At 42.5% G+C, this 14,550-nt stretch overlaps 1 protein-coding gene across 8 annotated transcripts in view; it reads right to left on the bottom strand.

Moving 5' to 3' along the window:
• The window catches only part of pxna (paxillin a), a 32,995-nt gene that overhangs the window by 7,850 nt on the left and 10,595 nt on the right, over positions 1-14,550 (bottom strand). For 2 of the 8 annotated variants that reach the window (XM_011475163.4, XM_078947459.1), the window contains exons 2-7: positions 6,235-6,407; positions 6,060-6,127; positions 5,696-5,838; positions 5,278-5,470; positions 5,003-5,147; positions 915-2,159 (exon numbers count right to left, since the gene is read on the bottom strand). In XM_011475163.4, coding sequence (XP_011473465.1) covers positions 915-2,159; positions 5,003-5,147; positions 5,278-5,470; positions 5,696-5,838; positions 6,060-6,127; positions 6,235-6,407 — 1,967 coding nt within the window. Of the gene's footprint in view, positions 1-914; positions 2,160-5,002; positions 5,148-5,277; positions 5,471-5,695; positions 5,839-6,059; positions 6,128-6,234; positions 6,408-8,508; positions 8,686-8,762; positions 9,039-14,550 lie in introns of those variants that run through there. The other 6 variants (XM_004068885.5, XM_078947462.1, XM_011475164.4 and 3 more) reach the window with 5 other exon arrangements.

The raw sequence follows: 14,550 nt of genomic DNA, 5'->3' as shown, positions 1-14,550 counted from the left end.
AAGGCCACTGGGAAAGCTTCAAACAATAAATCAAAAGGTGATTTGAGAGGGACTTTAAAGTGACCCGTAATCTGCTGAGAATGAACCCATCAATGTTTGTGTTACTAAAACAATGTTGTGGGAGTTTCATGAAATTGAGTTTTTCAAAAAGCAGGAATGTTATGTAGAACTGTAGTCAATAACTATAACCACCAGGAGCAATGTGAGATTCTGTGTCTTGCCCAAGAACACTTTGATGTGTGGGTGGGCAATATGGCGAGCATCAACCTTTCTTCCTCTGCACCACAGCCACCCAAGACTTCTGTTACTTAAAAAAAAAAACTTGCAACAACCCATGCTGGACAACTCAAGACAAAAAGACCACATTTCAAAATGCTCTTCCAAATGCCATGCCACAGCAAAGCAAAAGATTAAAGACCATCAGTGATATAAAAACCTAATTTTTCCACTAAAACTACAGTCAAGACAAGACCCCTCTCTCACAGAAATGTCAAACTTGAATGTACAGATGCAGACTGTGAATACAAAAACTAAAGAATCGGAGAAAAAAAAGGCAAGCAGCGACATGAGCCGGCAATCTTTCAGCAAAGCTTTCAACATCAGCCACAAATGTTTTCTGCAGGGAAACTTCTCCCTGAAGCGATTTCCAAACTGCAAGATGATTTGACATGCACCCCACTGCAAAGGATGAGGAATTTCTCTGCAGTCTAATGCACAACTATTTCTGAGCTTCTTCAATATTTACAGATACGCTACCCCAAAATAAGCTTACATGTGAGATTAGACCACAACATTCATATGATTCAGTCACACTGACGTTACTGTGTTTGGCCACATGTCCAAATATTTCACGGTGCAAAATTGTCTTTAGGTTATTTTTATGGCAGCTTATTTTGGGAGAGCCGGTTGCCTACTTGACCAGAAGCAGAAAGTCGTTCAACGGCAGATGGCTGCTGTAGGGGCAGATCCAGCGTTGCATCTGGTGTCCCGGGGCAGCTGGAGGGGGTAAAACACTCATCCATCCAGCTGGACTCGGTCATGGGGGTAAGCGTTTCCTCTCTGCCGAAGTCGTCCTCCTCCCAAGCAGACTGCTGGTATTCAGTCAGGCGAGCCGACTCTGGAGCCAGGACCTTCTCCAAAGCATCATCCAGTAGAGGCTCCCGGCACGGCCACGTTAAATCCAGCACATCACCTCCTTGGTTTACAGGAGCATACAGCTTGTTTGATGGTGCAGCAGTGGATGAAACTGGTGAAGCTCGGGGACTACTGGTGCCCGGATCTGTAAATGTTTTTCTATCGACCAGAGCAGGAGTCTTAGGAACCACAGCTTCACTCTTTGGAAGCGTTCCTGGACTAGAAAGCCTTGGCAGCGCTAACGGAGAAGAAGTCCTGGGCACTGTTTCAGGAGCAGAGGTTTTCAGTTCAGTTACAGGACTTTTTGATATCATCAGTGGACTTGCAGATTTACGAGTCGTGTCAGGACTAGCAATCTTTGAGGTGACAGATGGAAGTGTCAGAGGAGATGCACTTCTTAATACTGGACTGGACAACCGGGGAACAGTGACTGGACTGGCTGCCTTAGGCCTTGTTTCTACAGCAGTAGGCGCCATCACCTGTCTGTCACTCACTGTGCCTGTGTGTGGACTACTGAAACCTTTAGGGACTGGGCTTTTAGATTTTACTTCAGGATTGGAACTCTTGGCTATAAGAACAGGAGAGGAAATTTTAGAATCAGTGATTGGACTATTGGAAACAATTGGACTAGAGTTTTGAGCATTGGTAGAAACTTTAGTTATTAAATGCGATGACGGGATGTCACTTGGAGTCTGAGGATTCAAAGAACTGGAAACACCGGTGTTCTCCACGTGTGAGAACTCAGACGTGACTTTGCCACCAACATCTCTCTGCTGGCTCTTAGATGATGCAATGATTACAGTGGATCCAGATAAAGATGTACGAGGTGAACACCAATCTTCGTCTATGTGTAGCTCCAAAGGAACGGGTGTGGTAGAGAGGGAAGTGTAATCGGAGGGCAAAAGAGTATTCTTTGAGTCATTATGGGGGGTTTGGGAAGGATCAGTTTCTCCTTGAGCAATCGTTGAAGCTGCTGCTGATAATGGGTCCCCAGAGTCCAAATTCACAGACAGCTGAGAGCCTGACTGTCTCAGGTGTATGAGCGCATTTCATATACAAAGACAAGACACAGAAAGGGGTAAAAAAAAAAAGAGAAGACCAGCAAAGTAGAGAATGAATGGAGAATGAAAGGAATGGCAGGGTGAAGAGCAAGACTAGAAACATCTGAATCAATACAACTTTCTGCTGATTGTTTTAAAGCAGGGGTGTCATACAAGTCATCATCAGAAAGGAAGTGAGGGTAGGGTAGTGAGGGTCAAAAATAAACATTATATATAGCTATACCTATATTTTTTTTAAATGCCGTTAGCCAATTATCATCCACGGCGCAAAGTACTTCAGTTGATTGACATGCAAGACGGCCAATCGAACATAGGTCACAGCTAGAGGTGTAACAATTCACAATTAATTGATTTAACAATTAATAATCCTACAATTCAACCAGATCAATCTGTCTGAGGCAAGTTGTGTCATTGAATTGACCTGCTTATATTGATTTAAGAAAATACCATTTGGATTGAGACGTGGTAGGTTTATTTGACTATAAGGTAAAAACGACCAATCACAGTGGACAACACATGTAATGGCAGCAAAAAATATCAGTCTGTCATTCTAGTCCAGGGGTCGGGAACGTTTTTGGCCAAGAGAGCCATAAACGCCACATATTTTGAAATGTAATTTCGAAAGAGCCATACAATAATGTAGTGTCCCTTTCCCACACTGAGGCACGGAGACGTAACCTCTTTTAAGGTTCTTTATTCTGGTTACTGTAGACCGCAACAAACGCCGTACAATTAGTTCAGCAACTCCTTAATCTCTCCCGCCGAGACGAGAGCATTTCTCCCAACTTAATATTCCCCCCTCCCGCTCCAGCCCTCCCATTTCCCTAATTCGGCCCATAGCTGAACCCCATTGGTCCAAACTACCTAACAACAGGCTGAGCGACAGAACTGAGAGCCAATCAGATCTCTAAGTCTCTCAGTTCAATAAACTACAGAACTTTCAACGCGGCCCAACAGCCATCCAGTCCAAGTCAGTATGCAACGATATGTTTAAAACTAAATATACAAATGAATATGTGTATTTGATGTAATTTCAACATTTTTGAAGTACAATAAATCTGTGGATTATTTTTAATAACATTGTTGTGCTGTTGCTAATAAATGATGAGTATTTCTCGTGGTAGTTTTGCTGATGGTCTAGTCTGGTTGGTTGATACGTGGTGAGTTTCTGCTTCATGCAGGCGTTGAGACTTTAAACGTGATCGTAGGTCTGAATGTTCTGTAGATGCGAGACAGACTGATCACATGCAGACGCGGAGCCAAACACACACTCACACACTGCAGTGAGTGACGGGCAGTGGGTTTCACGTTTTTACAATCCCAGCGCGATTCACCTGCTGCCTGTCCCCACAACCCCTCAACCCCACTATCTGGTTTATTCTTCACACCTCCCGTCCCCGCAACTGCGCGCTCTTTCTCAGAGACGGGAGCGCACAGTTTTAGGCACGGCAATTCACAGGTTTCCGGCTGGTAGAAACTTTGTGAAATAATAGATAATAGTAAACTGATAATGCTGGCGCAAATTTTTCTCTCCAAGCACCGCTACTACTGCGCGCCTCTGGCATCGCATCGCGCCCGAGAAGGACTGGTCTAATGAAAAAAAAAAGTATAATTAAAGATTTGTCTGCGAGCCACATGTGACCATCAAAAGAGCCATAGGTTCCCGACCCCTGTTCTAGTCCAATGTGTGGAAACACTGAATTTAGCAAAGTCATGTGACCACACAGTGAGCTAGAAATGTTCTAATAATTTTCCCTGTGGATTATTTTGATGTGCAAAAACAACAGTGGACTGAACTTTTGGGAAACTAAAATGTGAATAGTTTTGACATAATTTCTTTTTTTATTTGACATCTTGTTTGTTTGTTTGTACGCAAATGTAATTTAAACTTGATTATTCTCGCAAGAAATACGAGGAATTTGGAAAACTTCACCTGCACTGTTCAGTACCCAGGAATTTATTTCTGAGTCACACTGGTGGAATATTTGGCTAAAGATGTCCTGGATCAGGTTTTAGGTTAGTGAATCAGATCGTTCAAAATCAACTAAAAATCGACTATGAATCGTGTCAGCAACCACAAATTATGACATGAATTAAATCATCAGAATGAATCGTTACACCTTCTAGTCACTAAATGTGTGTTGAACTAAATCAAGCAGAGTTTTTGTTCCTCCTAAACTTCAGAAAAATGTGAGCGTTCATCGACAGACGTAGGTGTTATGTGCTTCATCTTTCTCTCCAACAGGCCCGAGTCAGTAACTCAAAAAGTACCTTGAACAGAACAGACACAATGTTTCTTTAGTCGACACACTGTGCGCTGTGGCGCCGTTGACATGACAACTACAAACACATGGGTCCAATTCAACAAGATGTTGAAGAAAAACCGAGAAACTTTTTATCATGTTGTAATCTTACACATTCAGCTAAATTTATCCATTTAATTCAAAATAACTTTGTGATTCACTTTAAAACCAGCTTTTTAAAGTAAGTCTGTGTATTTAAGAACATATTTATGAAATTCACATTTAAATGATTTAAATATCTATAGATCTTTTGGAGCTGGTCATTTTAAAAGTGTGTACACCCCTGTTTTAAAGTTATTGGGTAGTGTTCTCAGATATACAGGGAGAACCACCTGCTGCAGTTAAGACACAAGCTAAATGCGCATTTCACACATCTCTACTTATAAAAACAAGAAACAAACTTTGACAGTTGTGCAAACTCTCAATGTAGCAAGAGTCAAAAAGTGTGAAAAGCTCAACACAGCTAAACTACACCCCCCCCCCACCTCTATAAAGAGCACTCACGTTGCTTTGAACTTTGAAGTCAGACAGTGAGGCCATGAGCTCATCCAGCTCTCGTGTTGCAGAGGACGCAGACATTCGGGCTTGCTGATGACCGAGGGTGTCGTCCTGTGCGTTTGTTTCATCTGACACTGATAATGCAGGGGGACTAATGGAAAAAAACAGTCTATTCAAACATTAAAAATGATCACATCGATCAAACTTCCATAACTAGTTTCTTTTTTAATGAAAACATTTGTTTGTAGTCCCTGTGTTGCTTAAATATGGACCTCTCTTACACTGGCATGGGCACAGAGCTCTCCAGTTCATCCAGAAGGCTCTCCACACTTGGCCTCACGGCCTCTGCTCCTCGAGCTGCTGCGGCACGCTTGGGCTTCTCCAAAGCTGCTGGATGGGCTTTGCCTGCGCTGGAGACTCCATTTTCCTGGATGTGGTGGATGGTGCCGCTTGCAGGAAGTGGTGGTGCTGCTTCTATAAGAATGAAAAAGTAGCGTTGCAGAGAAAAGAAACATCTCCAAGCTTCCCCACAGAGGCTGATATGACTCAATTCAAAAGAAAAAAAACACAGAAGCAGATGTGATGTCAACTGTGAAAACCACAAAAAAACAGAAGAGTCAAAAGCAGACACTGACATCTTTTTTCCATCAGGGGAACTTGACAGGGGGATCTCATGAATGGTGGAATAATCCTAACTACCTTCTATAGGAAAGGCGGGGGCGCTCTGCTGGACAGCGTTGAGCTCCAACAGCAGGCGGTCCAGCTCCGATAGGTTGCTACCCAAAGACGAATTCATGGCAGGAGCTGGCGATGACACACTATTCTTCTGCTTGTTAGGGAAGCTGCACCAAGAAAGAACAAATAATGAGCTACAACTTTTTATACGGGCAGTATTTAGTACACCCATAACTGGGTAAAGTTTGAAAAAAAAAAAAAAACTGTGAGTAAATGCTTTTAAATTTTCATATTTTCTTATGACATATTTTTTACAATTATTTTCAACATTATTGTGTAATGCACTGATACTTAACAAGCCTGCACAGCTCAGGACCTTCATCCTTACCTGTATACGTGCTCCTCCTCACCCACAGGCTGACTTGGGCTGCTACTTTCTCCAGACCAGGGACTTCTCTGAACGACACAAGCAAGGTCAATCCAGACGACTCATCAAACCAACAGTCATTTCTACAGTGAAATATTTATGTGCTCAGTCAGATGTGAAGTGTCCATGCAGTCACCTCTGTCTCATCTAGTCCATTCAGGGATTGCTCAGCTCGATCTTGGGGCGAGGAGGAAATGTTTCCGTGGTCTGGATCTCTCAGCGGGATGGAGTAGGCGCTTTCGTCAGACAGGAAAACCGGCCGCTTTGAAATGTGAGAAGTTGTGGACTCAAGGTCAGCCAACAAGGCATCTAAGAGAAAAATACAGAAAAATGACCACGTGTAATTCTCTGCCTTTGTCTTTGCCTGTGCTAAGTCACACAGGTTCGTTTGAGCCTTTGAGGGAGCTTGACCTAAACATCATTGAATGTACTGATGCTATGCTTGACATTTTTGGTATGAAACTCCCCAAAAATGTACTTGCCCTGGTGTTCTGTTCAGGGATTTTGTCCAACAATAAGTGGGATAGGCTCCAGCAACCACGGACCCACAAAGGTCTTCATTTGGTTTAGAAGGAGGGTGGACAGATGGATGAATAGATAGATGGAGGAGCCCCCCAAAAAGCACATGATTCTTCAAAAACACTTAGGCCTCCATCACACAGGGGGAACACAAAACCAAGAAACAGTCTGCAGAAGTCACCTTTCCAACATCATTGATAAACTGGTGTCAAGAAAAAAAGAGTTGTCTGGTATTGTTGGTTCCTTCCATTAAGATGATGTACTGGTTTGTGTGTGTTTCAATTCAGTTTGTTCATAAAGACCTAAATCACAACCAAAGTACTCTCAAGACACAAATAATAAATGCAAGGCACTCCAAACCAAGAAAAACTAAAATAATTAGGATTGTCAGAATTTGCAAACAAAGCTTAATAAATTGTGTTTAAATGAACACAGATGTTTCATACATTTGGAAAAGAAAACCAGTCTTTACCCCATTACTTACAGATACATTTAAACATGACTGACATGTACTTCAGGGTTGGGCTTGGATGAATCACTTCATTGATAGTGTGTGTGTGACCACTTTAACAGCTTTTCTCTGCCAACAGTTTTGGAAAACAATATTAAACATCAGTTCCAACTTTATTTTCATTTGGGGATTTTAATATTTAATTGCATCTCTCTATACTTAATCGTGGGATGGGGGAGGGTGGTTGTCAAACACCCCCTCTAACATGCTGCATGTAACATGTATGGACATTATGGAAATAAATGAATGAAAATGCAGTATGCACGAGGACGTCATACAATTACAACACTACCTTCTGCTCATTCAAAGTTTAACTGCTTCAGTATCTGCACTACTGTTTGTTTAATGTCTATTGGACTAAGGTGAAGCTCATTACACATTTTTAGTGTGGCCCCTGAAGTCAGAGACTCTTGAGATGATTTCTTCTTACATCATTTTTAAACTACTATTATTCCTGAGTAATTCATGAAATCCACTTTAGTCTTTTGGCATAAAACATCTCAGAGCCCTTTCAATTTTACAAAACAATACTTGCGATCAGAATTATTCATTTCTTTGTACTGCAACAATTCACCAAAGTTTAAGCAAAACAGATGGCTAATTATTCCATGACCTCACAAACTCTAATAGACAAATCTAAACTCTCCAATCTTATAGGTAATGCTTTTATTTTGTAAGTCTTACGAATGACGTTCACGTCGCTCTCTTATGTCTGTACAGGCCACGCAGGATAAGGAGTAAAACACTTCTCAGAACTGAAGACATAAAGGTTGAATCATGCAGAGTGTCACAGCCCCTCCTTTAGTTACTCAACGACTGCTGGACATGCTCGACTCCAAAAGCTGTGGTCCTCTCTGAGCCCGCGCTCATGTTTACCATCTACACTTTGACAGCTACAATCTGACCGAGGGGGGTCATTTAGCGTTTAAGAGAAGAGCGTAAGCCAGGAAACAACTACTAATTTAGGTGTCCTAACAAGTAGGTGGAAGGGCACATAACATTAGAAGGGATTTAATTAAAAAAAGCACAGGCTGTAGTACTGGACTAGACTTATTTTAGCATCAAAGCAGGTTTAGTTTCACTGGCAGAACTTGGTAACTCCAAAAAATATGACCATTATCAGGACAAGGAATGTTAAAGAAACAAAGTTGCTGTAAAATCAACCTTTTATATAACAAAACAGGAACATTTCTACAAAATGTCATGAAATCAACTGAACAGGAAGTAAACAGTACTGCTGTCTACACAAAAATTACGCGTAAAAAAGGCAGAAAAGTTCAGATTTTGGGCTTGGTTCATGCAAATATTAAAGAAAAAAATCTCTTTTTAAAGAAAGGAAGGAAAGTAAAAGTTCCTAACTACAAAAGACACGAGGCGTACCTTTAAGAAAGAGAACTGTTCATCCAGGAGGTAAGGTAAAGCTGAGAGAGCAGAAGTAAAAGGGAAGAAAGAGCAACCTAAAAAGTGTAATCCAGGCAGGAACTGCCTTTCCTAACTCTACCAACAGCACAGCACAACCACAGAGGGTGGGTGCAGACGAGATGGCTGTAGCAGAGAGGGGAAGGAGGGCTTCAAATAAAATGCCAAGGGTCACAGTTCATCTCTTCCCTGCCACAACGGGAGGTAATACTTACACAAAGGCGTACGACCTTTACTGGCAGCAAGTCCAAACCACGGCGAAGCAGAAAGCAGAGCTCTTATCTTCACAGGTGAGGAAATGGCTTCACTGAGGTGGTTGAGGCAATAATTGGCTCCTCCTTCAGACTCCAAACACAAGCTCCGACCAGGTTTAATGACTTACTAATGCCTCAGTAGACACTGAATTCCAATGCTATAATGTAAGAGTGTTAAAGAGTTCAATTCCACCAAAGTGGCTGTGGGTTGAACTCCAGCACCATCAGTGCAGCAATAACATACGTTTCCCAGACAGACAGGAGTCAGAGCAGAGCCAGAGCCACTTGGACCAACTTAGCATTAGCATGGTTGACATGGTTAACATTGCTAGCATGCCAGTTGCCTGGGTTTCACAGCAGAGCCCCTTTCCCGGACACAGACGCTCAGGTGCATTCCACAGGGTTCATCTGAGATCCAGCACAGTGCTCTGTTTACTCTGCTGCAGCTAGATCTCTGCGGCTCCTCAACTCCTGCTTAGTAGCAGCAAAGAAATACCAAAAACAAATAAAAACAAAAGGGAAAACACTATTATCATTACAGATAGAAGATGCTTGGAAGATCATAAAATGTGTGCAGACAGGTAGGCTTAAGAAGACGACCATTCGCTTCCCTATAGGGACACATATTTCTTGTGACGGCAGGTTGTTATTAGCACAAAACAAAAAATGAAACAAAAAAGTTTGCATACAAAACAGTTTAAACAAACTGAGATTTTACTACAAAAACTAGGGATATTTGTGAGGTTTGGTGCAGATGTGACTGACGTCAGAGCCAAGTTTCACTGCAGCTGGCTGTGATCTCTGTCAACAGATGTTGGACCAGATGGTTTACACAAGAGACAGTAATCAACTTGGCTCTGGAGCTCAACTGAATTTAGGTCTGGTTATGAGGAAGCTGCTGCTCTAAAACACAGTTAGTGCTCAAACATGTACCTCCGGGCTACATGAAAGACTACAGCACTGGTTTGTGAGTGTGTGCGTGGGTAGTCCTCAACTATGAGGTCTTGGACCGAGATGAAGTCAGATAATCCAAATCAACAGCTCATTTCCCACGAAAGCAGATAAGGTCTTAATGAAGACCTTGGAGTGCAGGGAGGTTCGGGTTCAGGGTTGTTTTTGTCAAACAAAGCAGTGTGGTGGACATGCTCCGACCCATCCTCAAACTACACAAACAGAGAGGTGTGCCGGGCTCCTCTGCCAAGCAAGCATACCATGACGCTGAGACTGCAGAGCAAAGACAGGGCCTGTTCTCTAGTGACCAAACATGGAACTGCAGGAAAAGATGTAACAGGAGTGTTCCATCTCAAAATCAACCTCTGGTAAAAATTCTGGGAAATAAAGAGTAGATCTTTTGCTAAAGTTATGATTGTTTATGTTCACTGTAAGATGGAAAAAAACAACAACTTGGAGAGCATTTTGAGGCTTTTAAAGTACAATCTGCTCATCAGCCCCACCAAATTGATGATAAATCTCACACTGCATGTCTGACAAAGAAACCCTCTTCCTTAACTCTTGGAGCAAGTACCTTCAGAAAAGGGGCAGACATAAGCAGGCTCCAGAACTGTCCAGAAATGTGAAGTGTAGCTGGGAGTAGTCTACTAAGACAGATCCTTGCAGCCAAATCTTCAAGGACTAAAATGTGGGTTGACTGATTATGGAGACTCCCTTCCTCCCAGATGAATGGTGTGCATTTTAATTACACCAAACTGCTTCTCATGGGGCTTGTTACAAGAGAGAGTAGAAGATAAAAAGAGAAGGTTGGGTGGCAGAAGAAAGCATGAAAGGGAGAAGAAGAGTGGGAATCAAAGTGTGGGCTGAGAGGGTGGGGCAGCGAAGGACAGAAAGGAAACTGGAATTTGGAAGATAAATGAAGAATTGAGATAAAAAAAATGATTACATTTCCAGCATTGAATATGAGTGGAATCTACTAACCAACAGGCAAGGTACAATCAGACTTTTGAAAGCGAAATAGTTCAAAGCAATTGAGATGCAAACCTCCAAAATCCATATTAGAATAACAGCCTGTGCAGCTCAGGCAGATCATCCATCAAGATTAAACTCAGTAGATTACAATCCCCCTTAAAATTCAATATTCAAACTTTAAGAAAATTATAATATTTTACTTAAAAACCAGTAAAACAGTTTTGGCTAGGAAAAGAAATACAAAAAATATAGCTTTAACTAGGAAAATTGATTAATACATTTATCTGTTGATTAAGTTATTTTCCTCCAGCCAACCAACTACATAACTTATGTATATCTGTCAGTTTAGCTCAGCTGCCAGCAGCTCATTTGAGTGAATCTGTGTCATCAAATCTAAAGCAAACAACGCAGCGCTCCACTGCCTGCAGGGGGGGTTGTTGAATCATGTGAGTGACAGCAGGCTCAGTGCTTCTGGGTATTTTCCCTCAGGGATAGCATGCACCAAAAGATTTATCTCTGAAGTTCTTAAATGCCAAAGCATTCACTGATCTGTGAGCCTACGTGGAATTAAGGAGATGAAACTTGCTATAAGATGCCATCTGTGCAGCAAGTTTACCTGTGTACTCTGACCTCATTTCTGGATCCTTCTACTCTTGTTTTTTCTCCTCCATTTCTTTGTTGTGTTGCAAGGTGCTCACCGGTTGATAGAAATTCCTAACATGCTTCAGCTTGTTTTCCATATATGACAGAAAAAGAGGGGAAGGTGAGCACCAGCTGAGCAATGAACTATGCTCTGATGGAAAAAGGGTCCAGAGAGGACAGATGGAAGACAACAGAAATGTAAAGACAGTGTTGGCAGAGGGCTGAGAATACCGCCTAAAACTGGGTTTCACATTTGCCATTTGCTGAGCTTGAACCTAAAGCGACAGCCTTTCCCTCTCTACCGTGAGGGATGGCTTTTCACTGCAGCACAAGCAGAGACCCACAAAGAAAGCACAACTCCCCCTCTCTGCCTGCAACAACAAAACTAGACCAGCATCGCCTGAGAACTCATCGAGTTTTTGCATTACACTTCATAGACAACAGAAAAAGCTGTGATCACTTGAAGCAAAATGAAGCCAAATGTACATGGTCCACACACAAGAGCAGGGGAGAACACACTGCAGCAGCCTGGTGATTCACACCAGAAACAGTGAGGCTGCTATAAATACTTCCCCACCCAACTCCAACCACCAGGACAAGACACCTGCAGTACATGATAGATGATCAGACCAGTCAAAAGGAGGGAATTACAGACCACCCATTGGGGCTCCACTACACGCAACAATGATACACCTCTAGGGTTCCAACACCAGCTCTCTGGAGTTATTCAGTAATACAAAACTGGATGTATGTACTTGACCTTTCAACAAATAACCAAAAAAAATGAAATGACTTGGCTGCGTTCAGATTAAACCATAAGTGAAATAACAACAACATAAAAGAGAAAGGATGTAGGTTGTAAGGCTGTTCCTACCTTACAACAGGAGTAGATGTATTGGGTCTTAGTTCTAGCAGTACATGAAGTATTCCATATGAAAAACTATTTAAAGGATTTCTCAACAACAAAGTTTATTAATCAGCTGCTGTCCAGTTTTCTTAAAATCATAAGCGACCCGTTTCTTTTTACAAGCCTTTTTTCATATGACATTTCAACCACAAAAGCAAGAGAAGAGAACATAAGGACTATATCACTGTCTTTCTTATAGATCCACTCCGATTAAAATCGTGTTTTTGGAGCTATTAACATGTTCTTGTGGCATTTCTCTGTTGACAGAGGAAATAAAGACAATTATTTTTAAACTGTTATTCCAAGTATTTCTTTATTCAAATCATTGTGAATTAGGAGCAGTCGAAAAAAATGCTGTTTAAAAAGAATAGACTCGGCAGGCAACAAGCTCCGTGCTCAGCTCCATTCTGGGCGTTAGATGCTGTAGGCTAGCAGGAGAGTAATGGTAAATAGTAAATGGCCTTTACTTATAAAGCGCTTTTCTACCTACAAGGCCCAAAGCACTTTACAGGAACAGACCCATTCACACACACATTCACACACTGGTGGCGGCTCCACTACCGAACACTGGCGCCAACTTACCACCAGAGGCAATAATTTATATGAACAACTCCAGTCTGGCTTCCGTCAATTTCACAGTACAGAAACAGCCCTCCTTAAAATTACTAATGACCTTCTACTCGCCGCTGACTCTGGTTTAGCCTCCATCCTCCTTCTACTTGATCTGACTGCTGCTTTTGATACAATTTCACACCCCATCCTTCTGGAAAGACTTTCAACCATTGGCATCACAGACCTACCCCTCAGCTGGTTCCAGTCCTACCTTTCAGGCCGCACGCAATTCATACAATTAAAGTCATTCACCTCTCCCACAGTTCCAGTTACCACAGGTGTGCCCCAAGGCTCTGTCCTAGGGCCCCTGCTATTCATCATTTACCTTCTTCCCCTTGGTTATATTTTCCGTAAACACAACATCCACTTTCACTGTTATGCAGATGACACCCAGCTCTACCTCTCCTCCAAGCCTGACTCCACTCTTCCACCTGCCTCCCTCTCCAAATGCCTTCTTGAAATAAAATCCTGGTTCACTGCAAACTTCCTTAAATTAAATAGTAACAAAACTGAACTCCTCATCGTAGGAACAAAGACCACCCTAAATAAACTCCCTAACTTCTCCATTTCCTTCGATAACTGCTCCATCCTTCCCTCCCCACAAGTTAAGAGTCTGGGTGTCATCCTTGACAGCACTCTCTCCTTTACTGCCCACATAAATAGCATCACCCGGACGGCCTATTTCCACCTCCGAAACATCCGCCGTCTCCGCCCCTCTCTCAGTCCTCACTCCACGGCCATTCTAGTCCACAGTCTCATCACCTCTCGTCTGGACTACTGCAACTCCCTCTTATCCGGACTCCCTTACAAAACCATTCACAAACTACAACTGCTACAAAATTCTGCTGCCCGGATCATAACACAAACCCCCTCAACTATGCATATCACACCTGTTCTACAAAAACTTCACTGGCTACCAGTGCCATTCCGGATTCATTATAAAATCCTTATCTTGACCTTCAAAGCCCTCCATAACCTCGCCCCCCCCTATCTGTCAGACCTTATCCATGTTGCCATTCCCACCCGCTCCCTTAGGTCTGCCTCTTCACTCCAGCTTGCTACACCCACCGCTCGGCTCGTCACTATGGGGGGCAGAGCATTCAGCCGCTCTGCCCCCCAGCTCTGGAACTCACTGCCCCCAGGTCTGCGGAACATGAATTCACTCACACAGTTTGCTAAAAATCTGAAAACCCACCTCTTCAGAAAAGCATACCCACCCTAGTTAATTTTATGATTCCATTGTTTTGTATGTTTTTAACTAATGTGTCTTTCTTTTAACTGTATTTTATTGTTTCTATCTGTAAGGCGACCTTGGGTGTCTAGAAAGGCGCCATATAAATAAAATTCATTATTATTATTATTAAGGTGGGGTTGTGTCTTGCCCAAGGACACATCGGTGTGCAAGGCAGAAATCGAACCTGCAATTTCACAATCATGGGTCGACCCCCCTACCGCTGCACCATTCCCATTACCAGGTGGGTGATGGGAATGGGGGGTGGGTTGCTCAATGCCAACAGTCCTGTTTTTACTTGAACTTTGTCTTACAAGGCTATGTCTTAGAAAACAACACGGATCTTTGGCAAAAAATGGCATCATCATAATTAGAGGACATTACTAGTTTAAGAGCTCATCTACCTGGTGCATCCTAGTAGCTAACTTATAAGT

This window comes from Oryzias latipes, chromosome 5 (assembly GCF_053564925.1).
Source record: "Oryzias latipes strain Hd-rR chromosome 5, Olatipes_Hd-rR_3.1".
In the NCBI taxonomy this organism is placed as follows: domain Eukaryota; kingdom Metazoa; phylum Chordata; class Actinopteri; order Beloniformes; family Adrianichthyidae; genus Oryzias; species Oryzias latipes.
Note: the sequence above shows the minus strand (reverse complement) of the source record. Positions and strands in the feature narration are given on the sequence as shown.